General features: G+C 49.7%; 1 protein-coding gene across 1 annotated transcript in view; it reads right to left on the reverse strand.

Moving 5' to 3' along the window:
* Positions 1–15,707, reverse strand: part of LOC133276786 (collagen alpha-1(VII) chain-like) — a 121,908-nt gene that overhangs the window by 12,201 nt on the left and 94,000 nt on the right. The window contains exons 74-83 of the mRNA XM_061467946.1: positions 15,611–15,673; positions 15,127–15,189; positions 13,586–13,702; positions 11,034–11,111; positions 9,797–9,850; positions 8,903–8,951; positions 8,030–8,068; positions 6,140–6,307; positions 3,026–3,097; positions 1,827–1,997 (exon numbers count right to left, since the gene is read on the reverse strand). Coding sequence (XP_061323930.1) covers positions 1,827–1,997; positions 3,026–3,097; positions 6,140–6,307; positions 8,030–8,068; positions 8,903–8,951; positions 9,797–9,850; positions 11,034–11,111; positions 13,586–13,702; positions 15,127–15,189; positions 15,611–15,673 — 874 coding nt within the window. The remainder of the gene's footprint in view (positions 1–1,826; positions 1,998–3,025; positions 3,098–6,139; positions 6,308–8,029; positions 8,069–8,902; positions 8,952–9,796; positions 9,851–11,033; positions 11,112–13,585; positions 13,703–15,126; positions 15,190–15,610; positions 15,674–15,707) is intronic.

Raw genomic sequence — 15,707 nt, forward strand, 5'->3', positions numbered from 1 at the left:
CCATAAAGCAAATGTCCCCATCCAGATCAGCTCCTGGCAGCATTTAGACTCAGCCAGGACGAGTGGGCATGTAGAGGACACGTGGGCCTGTCTTGGATTTGGATGACTCCCAAGGGGTGCCATCACCCCACAACAGAGTGCAGATACAGAGCTGGAGGTATCTACAGCTGCTTTGTGAAGCCTACACTATCTCTTAATGCTTATTGCCAAGGGTAAAGTGTTGGCTGGGAAGAGGGTCACTTATTGCCTGGTGATGTTGGGACTGGATTTAAAGCACCAAAAGTGGCTTCCCCTCACAGAGCACATTGCAAAGAAACAGGTGAGCAAAAGTGGGCACTGACCAGGTTAATTGGGCCAGTTGGTCTACCCTGGCTGCTCTTATGGTCAATAGGACAAGGATGCTGGAGAGGCTCTCGAGTGATAGGACAAGGGGTGATGGGTTCAGAGTGAAGAAGGGGAAGTTCAGGTTGGAGATAAGGCAGAAGCTCTTCCCTGTGAGGGTGCTGAGGTGCTGGCACAGGGTGCCCAGAGAAGCTGTGGCTGCCCCATCCCTGGCAGTGTTCAAGGCCAGGTTGGACACAGGGGCTTGGAGCAAGCTGCTCTAGTGGAAGGGGTCCCTGCCTATGGCAGGGTGTTGGAACTGGAGGAGCTTTAAGGTCCCTTCCAACACAAACCATTCCATGATTCTATGGGCTCCCCATGAAGCCCAAGGTGTGATGTTACCCTCTGCAGTGGATGGACAGAAGAGGGCACCCAGTTTGGGCTGGCTGCACTGGGGTAGCAAAGCCCTCCTTCCTAAGCCAAACAATGCATTCTCCTTCTCCCCACAGAGCACTTCAGCTCTCCAGGGTGGCATTGCCTGTCCTAACCTGGAAGCAGAGCAGTGAATATTTGCGCTGCTTCCTTTCTTGCAGACAGGAGGGCTGGGCTGTGCAAAGTCCATTGTGTATCAGAAAGATTCAAGTGGATGATGATAACAGCGTGTGCAATGGTCTTGATTTTATGCATAATAGGTGCCTGTGTGAAAACCAACCACCTGAAAACTCTGAAATGAACCTGGAATTATACATCTCCACCTTTAATTTCTATTTTTTAATATTCTTCAGAAACAGGGAAAATGAACCACACCAGAGGGGTTTTTATAATGTATTATGGAGAACTAATTCATTTCTCCTGATGCCCAGAGGGGTTGTGTCCATGTAGAGGACAGGCTGAGAGAGGAGCATCTTTCTAGGGAGGCTGGTTTCTGCTACAGCTCGTGCTCTGCTTGGTAGCAGTAGTGTTTGCATTACTGCCAGGGCCAGCAGGAGCTCATCTCCCCTGTGATGAGCATGGAGATGAGAAAGAGCCTCACACACTGACCCCACAACCCATAGACCTGGTAATGGGAACACAACTGAGCACTTACCGCTTCTCTGGGCACCCTGTGCCAGTGCCTCAGCACCCTCACAGGGAAGAACTTCTGCCTTATCTCCAACCTGAACTTCCCCTGTTTCAGTTTGAACCCATCACCCCTTGTCCTATCACTCCAGTCCCTGACGAAGAGTCCCTCTCCAGCATCCTTGTAGCCCCGTTCAGACACTGGAAGCTGCTCTGAGGTCTCCATGCAGCTTCTCTTCTCCAGGCTCAACAGCCCCAGTGTTCTCAGCCTGTCTGCATTCGGGAGCTGCTCCAGCCCCTGAGCATCCTTGTGGCCTCCTCTGGACTTGCTCCAACAGCAACAGACCAAATCCAGAGGAGGTGGGTACATTGTGGATGGGTTTCCTGCTTTGGCCTCAGCGCTGGCTGGAGGAGGAGGAGGGTTGGAGGGCTCAGGGCTGCGTTACCTGCCGAGGTTCTGCACTGCTGCTCACATCTCCACTTGGTCTCGAAGCGGTTGCTGTTCCCTCGGCATCCCCCGAAGACAAAGGGCCGGCAGGCGTTTGCCTCTGCGTGGTAATACCAGAGCAGGGTGTAGTGCTGGCAGGAGCCCTCGTCCATCGGCTGCAGGCAGGGTTCTGCAGGGAACAGCCCCCATCCACCCATGTGTTGGACACAGGCAGAAAAAGGCCACACTTTGCCACCTACATCCTCCCCCTTGGCTGGTCCAAGGACTTCCACGGCCACACAGTCAACATCTTACCCCAAAGCAATGGGGTTGGCAGAGCAAAGGGTCACAGGAACCAAGGTGAGGCATCTGGCACTGGATTTCCATAGTGGGATGAGCATAGAATCAGGGAATAGTTTGGGTTGGAAGGGACCTTCAAAGGTCTTCTAGTGCAATCCCCAACATAGAATCATAGAATCAGCCAGGTGGGAAAAGCCCTTTAAGCTCATCCAGTCCAACCGTTCCCAGCCCTGCCAAGGCCACCACTAACCCATGGCACTGAGGCCTCGTCTCCACGCTGTGTGGACACTTGCAGGGACGGTGACTGCAGCCCTGCCCTGGGCAGCCTGCTCCAATGCCTGAGCACCCTCTGGGGAAGGAATTGTTCCTCAGCTCCATCTAAACCTGCCCTGGTGCAGCTTGAGGCCGTTTCCTCTTGTCCCATCCCTTGTTCCTTGGGAGCAGAGCCCAGCCCCTCCTGGCTCCATCCTCCTCTCAGGCAGTTGTAGGGAGCCATCAGGTCCCCCCTGAGCCTTCTCTTCTCCACACTGAACCCCCCAGGTCCCTCAGCTCCTTGTTGCTCCATGGCACTGTCCATCCCTGTGGTGCCCACCATGGTGGTGTCTGACCTTTGCAAGGGGGTGATTAACCCTTGTGTCCTGGGCAGGGTGATGTCTTTGCAGGGGTGGTTGTATTTGGGGTGTTGCTTGGGGGACTCTCACTGGTGGGACCAGAGACCCTCCAGTTTGTTCACCACTACCTCAATGCCCTGGGGCAAAACCAGCTCCTTTAAGCCCATTCCAAACCCGTGTTATGAGTTGAACTGTTTGCTGGCATGTGTAACTCCTTCAGCACCACATCCCCTTGATGTCAACGCCAACAAACACTTCCCACCAGGAAGTGACTTCCCTAAATGCTACTTAATTCAGCGCATCTCACCTGGTAATTGAGAGTGGGCTTCTTGGCGCTGGTGCTGAGAGGGACCCGTTACCTGCTGCGCCCGGGGAGCCACTGGGGAAGCAAATGGAAACCACAAGTAATGAGGGCACACAAGCAAATCAGGCACCATTTAAATAGAGATCGCTGGAGCCTCACCTGCCTTTCCACCAGTTAACAAGTCCTCTTAATAAATGTCACAGAGCAATAGGCAAAGGGAGGGAGAAAGGGGCGGCAATAAAAGTCTTAATGGTGTTAAACAACCCCGAAAGGTTGGGTGTTAGTCAGAGAAAATGGAAGTATTTGTGGTTGTTTGCAGGAGATAAATGTCAGGCTGGAGTTTTTGGCTTGGAGAAGCCAGGAGCGATTGTAAGATTGTAATCTGGCAGCAATAACGCTCCCGTTGCAGAATCCTGTTAACATTTGGGGCTCCTATCTGCGCTCATCACTTAGCAGAGGGATTTATGAGCCCTCCTGCCTGGGATCTGGGCTGTAATGGGATTGTCGGCTGGCGACGGCTGCAGCTCTGATTCAATCAGATGCGGTACATCCCATTGGTCTGAAACCGCCCCGATCCCAAACGCTGCCTTCGTACAAAGTGAGGCTATAGCCAGATGGATGACGTCTTCGATGTACGACACAGACATCAGGAGAGAGGAGGGTGGTGGTGATTTCAGTCCAGTTCTATGCTTAGCTGGATTTGTGGGATCGTTTTAGTCCTTAGGAGATTACATGGGAGAAAAGGTCATCATCGACAGGTTTGCCTTAAATCTCTTCCCAAGGCTCTGGGAAAGGTAACCATAGAATGGTTTATATTCATAGAATCATAGAATAGAATCATAGAATAGTTTGGGTTGGAAAGGACCTTAAGATCATCCAGTTCCAACCCCCCTGCCATGGGCAGGGACACCTCACACTAAACCATCTCACCCAAGGCTTCGTCCAACCTGGCCTTGAACACTGCCAGGGATGGAGCATTCACAACCTCCCTGGGCAACCCATTCCAGTGCCTCACCGCCCTCACAGGAAAGAATTTCCTCCTTATATCCAATCTAAACTTCCCCTGTTTAAGTTTTAACCCATTACCCCTTGTCCTATCACTCCAGTCCCTAATGAAGAGTCCCTCCCCAGCATCCCTATAGGCCCCCTTCAGACACTGGAAGCTGCTATGAGGTCTCCACGCAGCTTCTCTTCTCCAGGCTCAACAGCCCCAACTTCCTCAGCCTATCTCCATACAGGAGGTGCTCCAGTCCCCTGATCACCCTCGTGGCCTCCTCTGGACTTGTTCCAACAGTTCCATGTCCTTTTTATGTTGAGGACACCAGAACTGCACACAATGCTCCAGGTGAGGTCTCACGAGAGCAGAGCAGAGGGGCAGGATCACCTCCTTCGACCTGCTGGTCACGCTCCTTTGGATGCAGCCCAGGATACGGTTGCTTTCTGGGCTGCGAGCGCACACTGAAGCCGGCTCATGTTCAGTTTCTCATCCACCAACACCCCCAAGTCCTTCTCCGCAGGGCTGCTCTGAATCTCTTCTCTGCCCAACCTGTAGCTGTGCCTGGGATTGCTCCGACGCAGAGAAGCATGTTGGAAGGGACCTTAAAGCTCCTCCAGCTCCAACCCCTGCCACAGGCAGGGACACCTTCCACTAGAGCAGCTTGCTCCAAGCCCCTGTGTCCAACCTGGCCTTGAACACTGCCAGGGATGGGGCAGCCACAGCTTCTCTGGGCACCCTGTGCCAGCGCCTCAGCACCCTCACAGGGAAGAGCTTCTGCCTTATCTCCAACCTGAACTTCCCCTGTTTCACTTTGAACCCATCACCCCTTGTCCTATCACTACAGTCCCTGATGAAGAGTCCCTCTCTGGCATCCAAAGGCAGCTTGCTGCCTCCATCAGCATCCCAGGTAGTGGGCAGGCCCATAGGGCCAGTGAAAGCCACCCACAAGCCATTATCCCATGGGGACAGGAGAAGGAGGATGCCTGACCAGTAGCTCCTCTGTGCCAATGGGATCATAGTGCTCATCAGGTCTGCATGAAGCTGGGCCAAGAATTCCCTCATTGTAATGCTCACCATGGTTCATGGTCAGAAGAAAGGATAGGTGATCTGAAATGCAGCTAAAACTGCCCCATCCCATCCTCTCCCTGAAAAGATGGCTGTTTTCAGCCAGACATTAAGGGATCCATCAGCCTGTATCCATCAGGCTCTCATCTCCTGGGCTTTTCCACCATGACACCCACTGCATCCCAAGGTGGTCCTGGAGCTTCCTAGGCTAACATCAGCTGTGCCTACAGAGTGAGCCATGAACCTCCCTCCAGCCCATGGGCAAATAGCAGGACACAGATTACCTCCCTATGGCTGAACAGTCTTCATCCCCAAAATGATGGTTGCAGCTTGTCTACCTGCTGCTGCTCAAGATCCTACTGGGGTCTTGATAATACATGTGGATCCAGTCTTGGATCATGCTCTTGCCCTCTCCAGTTGCCTGGTGCAGATGTAGATGCAGTGTAAGGCGATGCCACAAGCCCACTGGTGTTCATGTATAGATGGATCTATATTGCATGTGTCTTCAGGGCAGGACCTTGGCCCTTCCCTCTCCCCCTTGTCTCTTGGGCAACACAAAGGGACAGAAATAGAGCTGGTTGTTTTCCCATTAGCTGTTATCAGTAGTTTTACCCATTAAAGGGTTCATGAGGCTCTGGGCAGAAATAGTCTGTAATAGTTCGAGTGTTTGGTCTCAGAGATGTAATTTCTGGCTGATAGGAAGCTTTACTAGAGATTGCAAAGGACACAATGGGAAGAGAGGGACAAAATCAGCCTGAAAACAACACCCTCCTCCCAGCCTTTCAAATGCATCCTTTTGAAGGTGATGACCATCACTGAGGCCACACACTTTGGCTTTTCCTCACCTGCCACCCCTTCCAGAGGTGTTAGCTCACCTCATCTCTGAGCACAGATGAGCACAGGTGTATCACAGCATAGGACCCCCCCCCCCCCATTGTAAATCCCTTATTTCTGCCCAGTCCCAGGGAAGAGGATTTAGCACTGGAATGCTCCAGAAGATTCTGGTTGCCATGACTGGAATGATGGGAAACATGCAGTTATTCTGCTGCACTTACCTGCAAGAAGTGAAGGTGGCTTCACGAAGGGCTTCAGGGAGGTCACCAATGTGGTCATGTTCTGGGGTTTGTTAAGCATTTCCTCCTGGCTTTCACCATCCCTTCTGGTCTGCTCCCAAGGCTGAAAATCCCCTTGGAGCTGCCTGTTGATTTCAGCTGCCTCCAGACCTGTGGGTTTAATCTCTGGGTCAGTGAGGATGAGATCTGGTGCCATAGTTTGAAAGGCACCATTGTGTGATAAATGGCTGTAGCTCAACAAAGTGACTGTCACTGCACAACACAGGGTGGGAGAGAAGTCACAACACTGTGTTTGGGTGGCCAATGCCTATAGACCATTGGGGTATGTGGTCAAAGTAGGAAACCTATTGCTAAATTACATATGGTATAGAGAAAGGCAAGCAGTTAAGGAGACATTGTACCATCTACTGTCTTCTCAAGGAAGGCATCAAGGGGTATGCTAAACTTAGTAATAATAAAAGCTGGTTTTGAGGAATTGGTTCCCTAGAAGTGTGCTGGGCTTCCTTGGGACCTCCATGACTGCATGGACCTCAGTGTCAGTGGGGATGGAGTCATAATCAGAACTACATGGATAAAGAAATGCTGCTGGATCAGCATCTCCATGGGATAGAGATGAGCACTGCCTGTCTTCTCAGGTAGGACTTGTTTACCCAAAGGTTGGGAGTCCACAAAAAGAGTTAGCTGAGTTAGACACATCCAGCTTCTACGTCTGGATGTGTTTGAAGCTGTGGTTCCATCATCCTTCATACTGGGTATGCCTGATGCCCAGTGTCTTGAAGGACAAGCGTGATCTGGACCAAGGCTGGAAGCACATTAGCAAAGCAGGTATTTTAGGAGATCTGTTTTATGGTGGATGGACAGAGTTGGCAGCTATGGGACAGTAGATATAGTGGAGCCTGACTGCATAGAATCGTAGAATGGTTTGGGTTGGAAAGCACCTTAAGATCACCCAGTTCCAACCCACTGCCATGGGCCGGGATGCCTCACACTAGACCATGTCACCTAAAAGTTAAACAAACGCAAAGCAAAGTTAACCCAGAAACCTGTTTCAAAGCACTGTGGACCAGCGGACTGAATCCACCCCAGATTAATGCTCTGTGGTGTGTCCACTGTGGCTTTGATCTGGGTTTACTTTCCTTTGCTAACTCACTGTGTTATCTAAATGATGCAAGAAGCTGTGGCTGCCCCATCCCTGGCAGTGCTCAAGGACAAGTTTGGAGCAAGCTGCTCTAGTGGAAGGTGTCCCTGCCTGTGGCAGGGCTTGGAACTGGACGAGCTTTAAGTTCCCTTCCAACCCAAACCAGTCTGGGATTCTGTGGTTCTATGCTCTGAGCATGAGGGACGGAGAAGACCACATGCTCCCGGCTGAAGGATCAACCAGGCAGATAACAGGGCCCTTGGGTAACACCTGAGCCATGAAGGGTTCACCAAAGTTGCTCTTTGCAGGAGCATGGAGGCTGCTGTGTCCAAGAGCACTCACTGCGCAGGATTCACTTGCTCTGATTTATTTACATCACAGAAACAAATGGAGGCTGAGGCAAGGGCAGGATCCCACGTATGGGAGAGGTGTTCCCATGGGTGCAGATGGGTGTCAAGAATAGTTTGATCCTCTCTTGCAGTAGAGGGTAACAGCAGGAGACCTCTAGGTGTCCCTTTCAGTCCTGTTTTCTCCTATTCCTCTCAAGAAATACCCTCCAGAGCCAGGGTCTAAAAGCAGTTGGTGATCCAGGGTCATTTTCTGCACTGAATCACAAGAAAAACCACTTATTCTTAGCAACATCTTTTCACCTACAGTTTCAGGCTGGTGAAACAAGGAGAATATCCTTTACTGCACAAATTCACATGCATTTCTATAGCTATTAGCAGCCTTACCCCTTTCGATGAGCATCCTTCCCAACTCACCTCCACAACCTGCAAACATAAGACAGACAGGACATAGTTTGTTTGCTACTTCTTTTTCCCTATGTAAATAAGATTTTCCAGCAAAATCCTTATTTTTTTTATAGGCAGCACATGCTTTCATGGACTGCTTTTCATCCTTTTTCTCCTCTTCAAAGCATTCAAATATACCCCTAACATCTCTGGGCAGAAATGAATGTGGCGCTAGCTCAATGGCAAGTGATGGTGAACCCAAACACTCCTTGGCCATAGGTAGACCACAAGGAGCTGGGCAGCTCTCTGATGGCTCTCAGGTAGCTGGACTCTGCAGGGCAAGGAAAGCAAGATCCCCCAAGCCTGACATCCTTGTGATATCGGGATTCTGGGGTATAAACATCCCTTAACGTGGTGGGTTTTGTTACTGTTATGGTGCTGGTTGACAGTTATTCACCACCAGAATGAAGAGGTTTGTGTGTCAAGAAGTAGAGAGGAATTGAAAGGTTGTGATTAGACAAAATGCAGCTCTAAACTTCCCCTGTAACTCAGTGCCTGTCACCAATCAATGGGGCAGTGCAGATGAGCAGGGAGGAAAAGCTTTGCTGACAAAACAACAGGGGAATAAGAGGGAATAGTGTTTAAAGGGAAAGAATTAAGAGTTAGAGTAGGAAGTCAGGACCATGGCAGAGCCCTGGCAGCCCAGAGGCCCACACTGATCTCGGAGCATGGAGAGGTGACGCGTCTCCACTTGCTTCTAATGGGTGATATTTGCTCTGCAGAGCCAGCATGTGCCAGCACTCAAATTGCTCCAATTTAGCTGCTGGTGTGTGTCAGAGGGTGGCCCCAAGCACGGCTCAGGGGCCAACTTACCACATCTGCCTCTCATCTCGCTCCTCACCACCTCCTTCACCTCGTCCTCCTGTGCCATGGGGGGAAAGCAGAGTTAGCAGTGATTAGCAGTGAGCAGCTCTGCTCTGGAGCCAGGCTGAGAGAGCTGGGCTGGGTCAGCCTGGAGAAGAGAAGGCTGCCGAAGGGGAGACCTTAGAGCCTTTTGGCCCTTTTGGGCCACTTTCTACATAGGGATCTGGGATCATCAGCAGCCCACATGTAGGACATCTTTACTTACAACACCCATGCTAGAACTAATCCTGCCTTGCCTCCATACACTGGAAAGATGGAAGTACCTCGTATCAGTCAAATGGCACCAAACACATTTTCTTGGGCAATAGGATGGAGACCCTAAATGGAGCTGCAACAGGGATTTTGTCCTGACCCATGTGGGTCACCCTCTCCTTCAGGATTTATAAGCAAAGGAACAGCTTTTGCAGCAATGCCAGCTTGCTAATCTTGAAAATGTGGCACACTTCTCCCCCCTGCTCTTTCTTTGTATTTCATCAATGGAAAAGGGTTGGAACGGGATGATCATTAAGGTCCCTTCCAACCCAAACCAGGCTGGGATTCTGTTACCAGCCCTGGGGCATGGGCACTGATCTTATCTGCAAGGAGTTTGAAGCACCACACGGAGGATGGGAGAGGAGAAATGTGCCTTGGGCTTGGCATCCTCCAGCCCAGCACTGCTCCCACCCCAGCCTGTGCACCTCTGATGTCCTGGGTAATGGCCAACACTCTCATTTCCCAGATACTCTCTGAATTAATCTGTTTCTCAGCATCTCCCTCCTCCCCTACACCTCTTAGGGGCAGTTTGTCCTATTTTTGCTATTCAAACCTGTCTAATAGGATGTGATCTTGAGCTAAAGTACTCACAGAAAGACCAGGACCTCCCTTTTCTCCTTTCTGGCCAGTGGGACCATTTTCACCCTGTTAAAAACACTTAAGTCATTACGAAAGCTCAGCAGATTGACCATTAAATGCTCCAAGAATAAGTGCACCTTAGAGAGGAAAAGACAAGCTAGGAAGGGAGATGGGCAGAAAGGCTTACATGATTTCCTATAAGTTTTAGGGATATCTGTGAGTAGCTCACTGAGCAGAAAGGAATGGACTCATCCATGTGCAAGGCAACACGAACAGAAGAGAGCTGGGTGCAGGCTCCCATGTTTTTGGGGAGCGCTGCTTTATCCATAAGGATGTGTTAGCATCCTTATACATCCTATGTAAGGATGCAAACAGCTCCAGTTGAAGTCAGGTTTCTCTGCTATTTATAAAGGACCACAAAGGCTGAGGTGGAGGTGTGGAGAGGATCTGAACCTTTGGGAACCAGACCAGGCTGGGATTGCAGCCCCAGTACTGAAACAGAGGGAGATGCTGAGGTTTGCCAACAGGGCTTTCTGCCTCTTAGGAGAAAATACCTTGGGCAATTTTCCTCTCAGAACTGCCAGAAACTGGATTTGTTGATTAAAAACACTAAAAAATATTAAAGGAAATGGAGCACAGGAAGCACGATCTAAATTAAATAGTCATTTTTCTCAATCCACGCTTGCTTACAGGGGCTGGAAACCGAGGAGAAATCACATTACCCTCTACCGACCCATGGAGCTAATACAATGCCATGTCCTGATGCAAAAAGCCCTTGAGTCAGTGTTGGCAGCCTGTAAGGACTGACCCAGAACATGGGTTGCAGGTTGGGATCTGGAGATTAAACTCTCGTTTGTATTCTCTGATGTGTATTAAAAGGCTGAGCATTGCCCCTCTGCAGTGAGGTCCTGCACTGAGTATCGTTTTGTTCTGCCATGGTAAGCATAGTGCTGACCCAAAATATGATGTTTTATGGAAGTCTTACATAAAACAACAGGCAGCCCACAGGGCTCACAGCAGTTGCCCCTGTTGGAGATACCTCCAGGTAGAAGTGTGGTCAGCACTGCCCAGATCCAATGCCTGGTGGATATCCAGTATCCTGGTGTTTGGGAGTAAAATGCTCTCTGTGCTTTTGTGGTTGCAAGAAACACAAGCCTGAACATCCGTGGTCCCTCCAGCCCCAGTGCAGAGCTCTGCACTGCTGCAGGGTGGTGAAAAGCCCCGCTGGGAAGCTCATCCTCATACCGACCCTTTCTCCTTTCTGCCCATCCATGCCTGGTGGTCCCCTAAGGCAGAGCTGAGATTTCCCTCTTTTCCCTCGTGGACCCTAGAGAAGAAGAGCAGAGCTCAGTTAGCGATGTCTAAGTACCCTCTAGAGATACCCCACAGCACCAGCTGGGGTTCTCCCCCCTAAAGCCCAACCTGGGCATCAGTAGCAGAAGACACTCAGAGCCCTCTGGATCTCAGATGCTTCCCAGATAGATCAGATATGATGGGTCACAGCCCTGGGCTTTGTCCCTTCTACCTTGGGCAACCACATAGTGTTTCCTGTGGTCCCTCCCTGCAGAAAGAATGGATGCTACAGGGGCAGAAGGCAGTTTTCCCTCTTACACTCTGTTTGTCCCAGCACTGATTTAAGAAACAGCCTCAGCAGGAGGAGAAGGCCTTGCAGATGGAGATAATCCCCTCCCACATTAGAAATGAGGGTAACCTCGCTGCTGCAGCTCAGACCCAGGGACTTTCTCTTTTAATATAGGGAGAAGAGCACTAACAGTGTGGGTGTAGGAAGTAGCATCTCACAGTCCCTCTTTAATCAGCATCCAAACAAAAGCCATTTGTTATCTCATACACAGCTTTCTGAGCAAGCCATTTGTTATCTCATACACAGCTTTCTGAGCATGCAGTGCTTGTAGCTGCTAACGTAAAAACTTCCAGCCTTTTTAAAGATGCATGAGGGGATCTCACACTTTTGACTCCTTCCTCCTCTCTGTGATTCCTTTGATACATTTTTCATTGCAAGGTATGTATGCCCTGGGGAGCAAGGGGAAGAAGAATGATGTTGCTGCTATGGTCTGAAGCTGGATCTAGTCCACTCCTTGTTCTGGAAGGGTCTTTCTACACCTACACCCTGTAGGGGAAGGCTTGGGGCAGTCCTTCCTATAATCAACCTGTGAAGCACTGGGTGGGATTCAGCTGTAGCTACAGGATGCCGGAGGCCCAGAGCATCCCCTGTGCACTTGTACCATGGAGCAGATTGCTCTAGGTCAAGCCTTTATTTGATGGTGCCTCAGGACACAATACAGATGTTCAGCTTGACCACCAGTGCAACTTGCTGCACCACCTGCATTTTCCCTTCCTTAATCATTTCTTCCCTAAGACTTAAAACCTGGTGTTGAGTATTTTGGTTTGTGGCTCCAAAGAGCAGGGTAACAGCTTTCCCAGCATGTGATGCTCTTCTCCATATGGGGGAAAACCAGGTTTTCCCCCATACATAGCCTACATAGACACCTTTACACCACCCAAGTCCTGCAAATGCCTTGAAGACAGGGAGACCTTTGAGACCCAGGAGAGCTGATCTGATGAGGTCCAAACTCATTCAGACTGGGTCTGAATGGTCCCAACTTCAATCCTCAAAAGCCAAAGCAATTTTCATTGGTGTACCTCTACCAGCACAGTCCTGAGCTGTCAGATGCAGCTACACATCACCTAAATTCTCCATGTTATTGCATGCGCTTCTCACTTGGTGAAGGGTATTCACTGGTGACTAGAGTTTGGAGTATCTGGCTGGAATAATTCAGCAGGGCATAACAGGAAAATCCTTCCAGAGTCTCTACCTCCTTCCCTTGTCTTCAAAGCACCATCTAATTCCCATTCAGAATAGGAAAACTCAAGTATTTTACAAACCATACACATATTTCTATAGGGATACATCACTCGAGGGTGAAACATGGGACGACAGATACCTACCAGACTCAGAGGGTGGCAGGAGTTAAACCAGGGCCATCCCTCACACTATGGATAGCAGCTGGTCTTTCAGGTAGGTACTCAAGTCCAGCTTTTCTTTTGTTCTCAATTCTTTCATGTTATTTATGTATTCTCTTGTCCAAGCCTGAAGCTCAGCACAGACCAGAAGGGTATTTTCATTTCCAGTCCTCTTTCACTTGACGAGCCCTTCATTACTTAATGGATGCTATCTAAGGGCGGGTGTTTAGCATTAATCTCTATCATCGTCCCCTCTGCATTGTGCTGGCAGCAGCAGGACACTCTTCATTACCATAGGATCTGGGGGCAGAGTGTTCCTGCTCATCAACAGCATTAACGTGTTTTGTTTCAAAGTCTTTTTGTCACATTTAAAAGGTGCACAGCATGTCTTGCATGCAAAAACACTCATTAAGGGTGGCCCGCAAACAGGGTCTGAAAGCCACCAGCTCCTTCCAAAGCCTTGGCATCCTGATCCCACATAATTAACAACGGGAAAGGTGCACTTAATGCCCAGCTAACTTGAAATTATCAGCCTTCCTTTCTTGACTGAGAGGTCACATCTTACACTGCAGAGAGGCAAAGAAGAGAGGAAAGGAAAAAGAAATGAATCTCCGGTGGTAAATGCACCAAGAGATGAAGTAACTTGGCCAAGATCCCACAGAAATACAACAGACTTTGCAGCCACCTCAATGTGGGACACATCAGCTTGTAAGGGCAGGGGTGATGTATGTGCACATGGTGACGTGGGGGCACATCTGGGATGCTGTGTCGCATGGGGATGTAAGGCGCTGATCTCACCATGGTTCAGGGCATGCTCACCTGTGGCCCTGGCTCACCCTGTGGCCCTTGAGGCCCATCTGGTCCAGGGACTCCAGTCTTCCCAGGCCATCCCATTTGTCCTTTGAAGCCTCCCAAGCCAGGAACTCCTTTGGTCCCCTGAGGATCACCAACAGAGCAGTTGAAGCACAGCTGGTTATAGAGACAGGCCAGCCAAGTATTACCCAAATACTCCCGTGGCATTGGCAATAAGAGGAGACCACTTGTATCCTACTTTATCTCTTATTGTTGTGCTATTAACAGGGCACCAGTTGTATGGTAGAGATCACTTCAGCTTTGCTCTTCACCTTTACTTGTCCAGAAGGCATCTCATTGCTTGGGAAGACATGGGCACCCTCTCTCTGGGATGATGCTTAATGACACCTAATGCCCAACTCTCCCTGCACGTGTAAGCAGAATCCTCTAGTCTGCAACCCTGGGAAAAACAACGACTCCCAAGGAGGAGAATGGAAGTTACCATGAGCTGGCCTATGAATTTCCCAATCACCTGCACCACTGTGAATGGCACGGATGTGTAGGAATGGAAAAGGCTCCCATTAACCACAGCAGAAGGAAAGCCCTCCAGTTAACCCAACACCCAACCTGCAGCAGTGGCTGAAAGCAGATGTTTGTGGGAGAGGAGAAGAACAGGAGAGGTAGGGAGTGAGATTAACCAGGAAATGACTTCCCAGCCTCCAACCATTCATAGCTCAGAGACTCAGTGAGCTAGAAGGGTTGCCTGACAACAGAAGAACCCTTAGTGTTCAACACAGATGACTATTGCGGAGTGATGACCAGAAGCGTTGTTATCAATAAAAGCAATAAATTCTTTAAGATCCCAAATCAGATGGACACCAGATGGTGGAGCTGAATGAGACAAGGGCCTGAGGGGCTGGAAAATGCCAGAACACTTGATGGAGGCTGCTGGGATTAATGTCTAGTTTTCTTTTTTAACTGAAACCCTATTTTTTCCCTCCATGGAAAGGCACAAATTTTAGACTTGATCTTTTAGGGAAGAAAATGGAAAATGAAGCAATGCAGAGAAAGAAGATTGGAGGGGGATGATCATGGTGGGGATTCCTCATGCAGTTGAGAGCAGAGCCCAGGGTCAGCTTGGAGACCTTTCCCACTACTGTGTCAATGTGTCCAGCATTATCCAGCTTTTCTGCCCCACAGCATCCCAGGCACCCTTTACCCTGGGCATGGTGGTGTTGAATAAACTCCAACAACTAATCCCAAGAAGGGTTTGGATGGTTTTCCTCACATTAAGCAGGCTTCCTCCTGGGGTTTCATACTTGGGCAGAAGGTGATTTTAAGGAAACCTCCCCTCTTCTGCCCTTTCCACCTGCAGTTCCAGCCTTAATCATTGAGTCACAGAATAGTTTGGGTTGGAAGGGACCTTTAATGCTCCAGCCAGTTGACATTTGACCACTGGAAAGGGTACCTATGATGCAGAAAGTGTATAACGTTGTTAACTCCACCTGATGGATGTCAGATTTATCCTTCTATAAATGGCAGCTTGATGCAGCCTGGTGAGCACTGACCTTTTCTCCTTTCTCTCCAGGAATCCCTGAGGCACCATCATCCCCTGATGCTCCCTGTTCACCCTGGAACGAGCCAAGATAAAATCATGGCCAATGTGGACTTGGCAAGGTTGCAAATTGCTGCATGAACCAGCTTTTCTTCAGATTACACTATTATGTACTGGGTCTCTGAGCCTGTGCATTGGTGGTACCCAAGGAAACAAGGAAATCACATTAAGAAGCTCCATTATGCAGCATGTGCAGTGATGCTTGTGGAACATCAGGGATGGGGTGGATGAACACAGTTGAGTCTTGCAGAGGTGAGTGAAGGGGTCCCTACTTCAGTATCCAAGCATCTTCACCCAGAACCATGTTGGCTTATAGGAACAGATCTAGAATAACCCCATTTATGCCCTTTGAAAGTTATTAGCATGTTGCAGAGGTGGATTTGCAGCATTTGCAAAGCTTTTTGAAACCTCTTGTAGGAGATGCCTAATTTAGATACCTTTGGTCCATGCAGTCCATCTGATCCTGGGATCCCTGGTTTTCCAGGACTGCCAGGTTCTCCCTGCGGATGAAACAGCAAAGAATGTGTTGTAAGC

This window comes from Pezoporus flaviventris, unplaced genomic scaffold (genome assembly GCF_033815535.1).
Source record: "Pezoporus flaviventris isolate CSIRO_AGI_PZ_B2104156 unplaced genomic scaffold, CSIRO_AGI_Pfla_v1 ptg000046l, whole genome shotgun sequence".
Classification (NCBI taxonomy): Eukaryota; Metazoa; Chordata; class Aves; order Psittaciformes; family Psittacidae; genus Pezoporus; species Pezoporus flaviventris.